This window comes from Hemitrygon akajei, chromosome 23 (assembly GCF_048418815.1).
Source record: "Hemitrygon akajei chromosome 23, sHemAka1.3, whole genome shotgun sequence".
Taxonomy (NCBI): Eukaryota; Metazoa; Chordata; class Chondrichthyes; order Myliobatiformes; family Dasyatidae; genus Hemitrygon; species Hemitrygon akajei.
In genome coordinates, this window is record NC_133146.1 from 34,582,943 (window position 1) to 34,591,170 (window position 8,228).

The 8,228-nt window shown below is 41.7% G+C and overlaps 1 protein-coding gene across 1 annotated transcript; it reads left to right on the forward strand.

Moving 5' to 3' along the window:
- The first annotated feature begins 3,258 nt into the window (after positions 1-3,258).
- Positions 3,259-7,598, forward strand: LOC140715332 (interferon-induced protein with tetratricopeptide repeats 5-like). Its single transcript, XM_073027384.1, has 2 exons — positions 3,259-3,373; positions 5,172-7,598. The coding sequence occupies exons 1-2, from the start codon at positions 3,369-3,371 to the stop codon at positions 6,601-6,603; spliced, it is 1,437 nt and encodes a 478-aa protein (XP_072883485.1). The 5' UTR covers positions 3,259-3,368; the 3' UTR covers positions 6,604-7,598.
- The last annotated feature ends 630 nt before the right edge of the window (positions 7,599-8,228 follow it).

An 8,228-nucleotide genomic window follows, 5' to 3' on the forward strand; every position in this document is an offset into this window, starting at 1 on the left:
ACCAGCTTTCCCACAATTTTAACACGTAAAGCTAGGAACCATCCTGCCAGCCTGTTTTTCCTCCTCCTTACCTTTTCCACTAGCTCTCAGCTTATTCTCTGCCTTAGACGGTGGACTTTCTCTACCGTCCCTACTGCCTTTCTGGTAGCTCTTATTTGAGGAAAACTTTGACTTGTGGGTTAAGGCGTACTCGTCTGCTAACTTGGCAGTCGCAGACAGAGCCTCCATTTCCTTCTCATCCAAGTACATCTTCATACTCTCAGGGATACAACCTTTGAACTGCTCTATCAGTATTAACTGTAACAGTTTATCATAATCTCCAACAACCCCTTTTGAGGCGCACCAACGCTCACAATACATTTGCATCTCACGGGCAAACTCTAAATATGTGTGGTTCCATGGCTTTCTCCAGTTCCGGAACTTCTGCCGGTATGCCTCTGGCACCAACTTATAACTCCTCAATACAGCCCTTTTTACTTCCTCATAATTCCTAGACTCATCCATGGACAATGCCGAATACACTTGCTGAGCCTTTCCCCTAAGTATGCTCCGTAACAGAACAGCCCATTTCCCATTAGGCCAGTTCTGATTCACAGCCACTTTCTCAAAATGGAGGAAGAACTTATCGACATCCATCTCCTCAAATGGAGGTACCAACTGGATCTCCTGACCAATCTTGAACCCCTCATTTGGGTCTGCTGCCCAGTCTCTTCCCTGCTGTACCTTTAATTTCTCTATTTCCAACTCATGCTGCTTCTCTTTCCCCCCTTTCCTCCCTCTGCCTATCAGCTTCTTCCTTACAGCTTCTTCTCTCTGCCTTGCAGCCTCTAACTCCTTTATCTGGAACTCATGCTCCCTTCTCTGCAGCCAACCTTAATCTTTCTATCTGTAACTGAACCTCACCCTCGACAGGTTTCCTCTCACGGAACTGGTCCAATACATCCGATGTGAACACACTCTCGGATACATAATGCATAGCTATTGCTCTCTGTATATCCAACTTTCTCATTGACGATTTCACCGCCGAGAGATTTAATCGTTTCGCAACACTCACCAATTCCACCTTCCTGGCATCCTCCAATGCCCCCGAAGTCAGATCTTTTAAACATTTGTCTATTTACATCTGTTCTGGTTTCCTGTCTGGTTATCCTTGCAACCAAATCAGATAAGGGACTTTTATCCCGATTCACTGGTCCCCCAATTTGGTAATGAAATCCCAGACGAGCCCCCAGTTTGTCACGTACCCCGTAACTGGGTGTCTGACCAGCAGAGAAAGAAGAATCCGTTGGAGTCTGGTAGTACTATATTCAAAAGTGTTTATTTGTAAATAAGCAAAACAATACCACTAATGAATATATATATATATATATATATATGACACAAGTTAGCAATAATAAACCTAAAAGTGTAGGAATAATAATAATCAATAATAAACAAGCTCTATCGATGTCTAGGGGTAAATGCAGTGTCATAAAAAATGTAAAGTTCAGTTCAGTTCATACGTGCTGAGGTAGATATGGTTGTTGTGTTGTAATCATTGGAGAGAGAGAGAGAGCGAGCAAGATGTAACAGCAACTGTTGTGGCAGGCAAACCTTTTACTCCTTTCTTAATCCATCATATCATTGTGGCCCTTCAGTTATGACCCCTCTGTCATTCAGCTAGACCATTCTTCTGTGGTGGACTCGTCACTCTGGCATGAGTGGACACACACAAAAGTCCCCACCGGCCCTGCTGTAACACTGAGTTTAACTGACCGATCTCCTGGTTTGGTCTCTGATGCCCCCACCTTCCTTGTGGGTTCACAACCCTCAGTCAGGGTCCACTGGTGTGTCTGAAGGGTGTCTCTCCAGACCTGTCTTTTTTCCCTACTCACAGGGTCTCAGCTATCAATCAATTTTGAATGACTGTGTCCATCAAACCAGCCCACTCCTGCAGTCCACTGAGGAATGTTATTGAGCAACATGGTAGAAGATAAATAACCCTTGCAGAAGTCATAATACAGTAAATCAACAAGTCTCTCTCCCCTCTCTTATCTGTAGCAGATGTTCTTGCATGTTTTTCATCTCTCTCTCATGAGCAGCATAGCAACAGTAATGGTTCGTGGTTCCCAGGGAGGGGGGATGGGTAACTCTGCACCCCATTGTCCATCAGATCTGTTCATCACTCATAACACTAGACAGAGACACTGAGGCCTGGGCAAGGCACAGACACCTGGGCAGGTGCAGGGCACAACCCATCTGAGGTTAGGGGTAGGAAGGGGACCAAGTCCCCCCCACCAGGCAACAGCAGACAGCCTGGCTTCCCCAACAGAGGAAGAGGACAGGAAGGGACAGAACCACTAAAGGGGTAACAGCAACAGCCTGGCTTACCCAACAGAGACAAGGGAACAGAAGGGAGCTGGGTCCAGGGTGAACAGCAGGACAACCAGGAAACACCAGTAAATAGGGAGAAGAAAGCAGACAGCACAGGCAAGGCAAATACAGCAGAACAGCAGGACCAACACACACAAGCGAAGCAGGAAAACAAGACAAGCCTGGACAGAAACAATACAGAGCAGGTCAGAACCCAGGCAGAACAGGATTCCAAGCAGGTTAAACCAACCTCAAAGTAGAACAACCCCCCAACCAGGCTCAGTCCCCAAGCCCCTTATAAACACCTGCCCCCTAATGGGCAACAGGTGTACCTCCTTAAGCCAAGATGATCCAATGGTTCAGGGTGACAGGAGGGCTGGCTGCAAGGCCCGGAGTCCGGAGTCCGCGGACAGGAGCAAGACCCGGAATGCGGGCTCCAGACCGGACCCTAACACCTAGTCCTAATTTTAGAGATGCCTCATGATAAAGATTCCACTCTGACTTCAAAGGTGAGCTCAATGTTGGAGACTCTCTGTTCCTGAATCTTCATACGTTTTTATTCCACTCGCTGTGCCACCTGCTTCTATGTCAATTCCCGTGATGTCTTTTAAGTCACAGTTTCCAAGGAGCAAAACTGGTGAAAGCAAGGAAATAGGGAAAAGATAGTTACAGAGTGAGAGCAATGGTGGAGTAACAGTGGTTAAAGTCTGAACTCTGCTTGGTATAAAGTCTAACTTCACTCTAACTAGCGGGCAGGATTAGTGTGTAAAAGGGTGAAACTGGGTGGTGTTGCCATTTAACATTGCCTGTTTTAAAGATAATGGTTATCATGACTAATTGAATTCTCAAGGAAAGAGATAGATTGACAGTTTCAATTTCCAGTTTCATTTTCCAATCCACTCTCAGTCAACAAATTGTGCAACTCAGCCCATCCTCAGGATTATAAAAGCCAGCGGAACTCCTCATGTTGAGCGTTTCCGTTCCTCTGAAGAACAGCTGGAGTTCCAAACAGCACCATGAGGTGAGTAAGCCCTGTTCTTGGAAAATTACAGCAGAGTTAGCATGGATGATCAGATCAGTCAAATTTAATGTGATCCGCCTCTGGATCTGCAGACATTTAAGAAAGGGTTTTGTGATCACTAAGGGTAAGGGTTTGGGATCTGAACTCTGGTTTGTGATCTGGGAACTTTATTTGACCCTGAGAACTCAGACTACTGGGAGGTAGTGCGGGAGGCCAAGCACATGAGAGTACTTATGTTCATGAGTACTCACTTTTTCACTCCAGGATATGATAATTTGAGGCAAGGCTTGTAGTCCAGGTCCCAGGAATGGACAGAATTTTCATGAGGAGAGAGCACCAAGAGGCAAATGAATGAACATGCCCTTCATTTCAAGGAATCTGCATTGGGGAAAAGACTTTCAGCATCGAGAGCATTCAGTAATAGTGAATTATATATTGAAGTTGATAGATGTCACTAAGTGATGCAGTGAGCAGAGCAGATAGGGATTGAAAACCACAAAGCACCATGATGATTAATGCAGGTGTAGCAACTGCAGAAGCTGGAGTACAGGATGGGGAAATGTGGATGAGCTTGGAGTGGAGGAGCAGTGAAACAGAAGGAAATCATGTAGACGGGACATTAGAATGCAGAAGGAATAAGTGACTTTGTGACTTTGACTGTGGAATGGCTGTTGGAATGATTTGTGATTCTCAGAAACTGCTGATCTCCTAGGATTTGCAAGCACAACCGTCCCTGAATGTACAACACATTGAACCTTGAAGATCATAAACTACAGAGGCAGGAGACCACAAATATGCACTCCATGGCTATATTATCAGATATCTAATAACATTGCAACTGAGTGTATATGCTCAGTTGAAATGAAAAAGTTACTTGCAGCAGCGTAACAAGCACATACCATCATATAAGAAGCATTCACAGGAGAAACATAAATCAAAATTAAGCACACTTACAGAAAACAGAAGACAATTGTAACAACAAACAAACTCAACCCATTTTTGTGCAAAGCTTTAATAGAGTAGTTAAACAAGAGTGATGGAAGTTATGCTGATTAGTTCAAGAACTGGAATGGTTGAAGGGAAGTAGCTGTTCTTGAACATAGTGGTACAACTTCCCAGAATTCTGTACCTTCTGTTTGGTGGCAGTTTTGAGAACATTGCATGTCCCAGACAATGGATGTTGTCTTCTTAACTGAAACTGCATACTCATGGTATTTTCATAGCATCAGCTGCTCTTCCTTGAGACTTTTGGTCACAGCTTCACTATTAGCATTTTTGTCTGATGATGTGTTTCATCTGTTGGAGACACTGGCTAATCTGCCTTGCTACCAATTGCTTCTGAAATTTACCAGCCATGTACTCAGATAGCAAGACAAATGACTGAGATGGTGTCACAAAGATGCTCTTTACTTTTATTTTCCCAGCTACTGAGTTAATAATCTGCTGGACTGACCCAACCCTTAAATGACAAATTTGAATGTGAATATATCCTGCTCTCTTGCATAATGTAAAACACATTCAAACAGCATCATGTGAAAATAGTAATTATTTTCATCTGGCAGTTTCGGCTTATTGGTTGTTAACTCTAGAAACAAGATGTTTTCCACTGGGTTTATCCATCTGGTAGAAACAGGTTTGATCAGGCACGGATTGAACTGTTCTGCACCCATCACTCCCTGCCTATGTCTCAGCTCAAGAATTCACAATTTGCTAATATTGTCAATCCAAACATTTAGCAGTTAGGATGGAGAATCGATATCACATCAATAATCTTTGATTACTTTGTGCTTTCATGCAGCGACACTCTGAAGGAATCCCTGTTTGAGAAACTCTGCCAGCTTCAGTGTCACTTCACGTGGAATCCACAGAAGGACAACATTGACTTCAGTGGTATGAAGCTTAGATTACAAGATTCTATTAAACTTGGTGTAAAATATAAAGCTCCATCCTACAACCATCTTGCTTTTGTAAACTGTCAGGAAGGTGACTATGAAGAAGCAATTCAAAATTTAAAGGAAGCTGAAAAGATTTGGAGAGAGAACCACAAAGATGAATTTGAAAGAAGAAGCATCATCACCTATGGAAACTTTGCCTGGGTGCATTACCACATGGGACATCTGACCGAGGCCCAGTCCTATCTCGACAAGCTGGAGATGATCTGTAAACCGCTCAGTGATGGCCCTCGCTGTACAGCAATGATACCCGAGGTGTATGGGGAGAAGGGATGGTCATTGTTGAGTTCTGCTGCTAAATACTACGAGGAGGCAAAGGAATGTTTTGCAAAGGCTCTGGAGCAAGATTCCAATAATATTGAGTGGAATATGGGCTATGCGACTGCTTTACTTCGTCTGGAAAATATTTCTGGTATTCCAGCGAATCAGGAGCGGAGTCAGCCAGTGCAGTATCTGCGACGGGTGCTGGAGCTTGACCCAGATGACACGGTGGCCATGGTTATGTTGGCCCTAAAGCTGCAAGAGTTCAATGACTCAGAAAAAGCAAATGAATTAATTGAAAAAGCATTGAGGAAGTCCCCAGATCAGCCATATGTGCTTCGATATGCAGCAAAGTTTTACAGAATAGGAGGAGATGTTGATATCGCAATAGGCCTGTTGCAGAGATCTTTAGAATTTACTCCATGCTCGTCTTTCTTACACCACCAAATCGGTATATGTTACAGGGGAAAACTATTCGCACTGAGAAAGAAAGAAGACCGCAACCATTCTCACAGAGCTGAGTTGATTACTAAGTGCAAATATCACTTTGAAAAGGCATTTGAACTCAGACCAACATTTGTTTATGCAAAACTGGATTTTGCAGGTATCTGCTTGGAAAATGGAGAAGCAGACAGAGCAGAGGAGATCTACAACAGTCTGTTGAGTTTGAAGGATCTTGCTCCAGATGATAAGCAGGCACTAGTTTTACAAGTTGGATTATTTGAACTGCACCACAAAAGATCTGAAAGAAATGCCATCATCCATTTCCACGACGGACTTAAAATCCGTCGTGGAAGTAAACAATGGAAGCTCTGTGACAGTAACTTGAGAAAGATCTTAAGAAATCAAATTAAGAGGAATCAAAGAAACAGCAAAGCCTTTGGTGTTCTTGGGATGGTGCATCAGCTGTCTGGGGAGATGGATGAAGCTGTTGAATGCTTTAAAAAGGCCTTGGAATATGATCCTGGCAATGAAGAATATCTCAGTGCTCTTTCTGAATTACGCCCTTCTAATTAGGCTTTAGATGCCTAAAGATTTGCAGGGGTATTGTACCTGTGGAAAGGCTTTTCCTCAATCGTTACTCACTGTATTCGCTTCTCCCATCAATTCTCCGATTTCCACCTGAGTTGAAGTGATATTATTTTAGATACTTGTGATGCTATGGCTAGATCAGTAGCACTGGCATGTAAAATAACTGCAAGTTCCCAGTTCTATTACTCCATGGGTCCCATTTCAGCTGGAGTCGATTGCTGTTCTACCAAATTCTAGGTAAAACTTATTTTTATGTGACGGCACCAAACACAAAGTGCCATCTGATTCAATTTCAATGTTAATAAAGCTTGCTCTGAAAGAAAATGAAATGATTTATAAAATACTCAAATTACAAAGGAGAATATTCAAGTCCATTTTTTCCCAAATGAGCCATAAGCAATTATGACCCAATTATATATTACTATATGATTACTATATCTATTACTATATACTATGTACTATATTACAATATTACTGTATACTATATTACTATATTATATAATAATTACTATAAACTTACCTTACTTTTTTACATTATTTAATGTTAATAATTCCATTCTAAGCAATTTTAAATCGAAAGCAAATACATTCTGATGAAATCTTTACAACTTGTAGTAGAGTCAAGTCTATGTACAGTGTTGGTTTATAGACCACACTCATGCAATTTACAGTGAAAAAGCACCAACGTTGAATCAAAATGTAAAAAATATTAAAATATTATGCTATAAAAGCAGAAAATTCTGGTAACTTTTCGCAGATCGTTGAGTATCCATGGAATGGAAAACAGAGTTTAATTTTCAGACTGAAGATCGAGATGCAGTCTGACCTGTTGTGTGCTTTTCTTTAGAATTTATGCTGTTACTTTCATTTAAAATCTGATAGTCATTATTGTATATTTTCCTTTCATTATTGTTAAATGAGCTGTAATATTAGAAACTGAGTGTAAAAGCAACCAATAAATGTTATGATTTAACTCTCCACACCAGTAGTGAAGTGTGAGTGATTTTCTTGCCGCACACTGTGACGAAGAGTATCAGTTCAAGGAACATTTGAGAAACTTTCACTCCAGCCTTTAGTGCCGATAATAAAGTTAACAATTCCAATTCAGTTAGCACAGCTGTTTGTTCCCAATGTGGTTCTCCCTTCATTAAGAAATCATTTGTGGATATCATGCCCGTCTTGTTGAGCAGCTCATTCAGTTCATAAACATGGTCTTGCACTCGTTGTTTCGTGCTATTTGAGTACTTCATCCCACTCTGACCTGTTCACTGTTCCAGCAAAGATCAATGTAAGATTCAGGAATAACAGCTCATCCTCTGGATGACCACATTACAGCTTTCAAGAGTCTACAGGAGATTCAGATATTTTTGCTTCAAGCTACTGTTGTATAATTTAAAAATATACAATGAAATAAACAGGATAACAAAAGCATCTCAATGACATTAAAATAATGACATTAAACATAATCAAGTAAGGTAAAGATGAAGTAAGTAATAAAATGAAATACCCAGTGGTTGCATATCGCCCTCATCCCAGTGAATGTGTGTGCATCCTGGCTTGGTCAAGTCCAGTCAAGCCTGGAATCAATCCAAGGTTCAGGGTTCCAAATT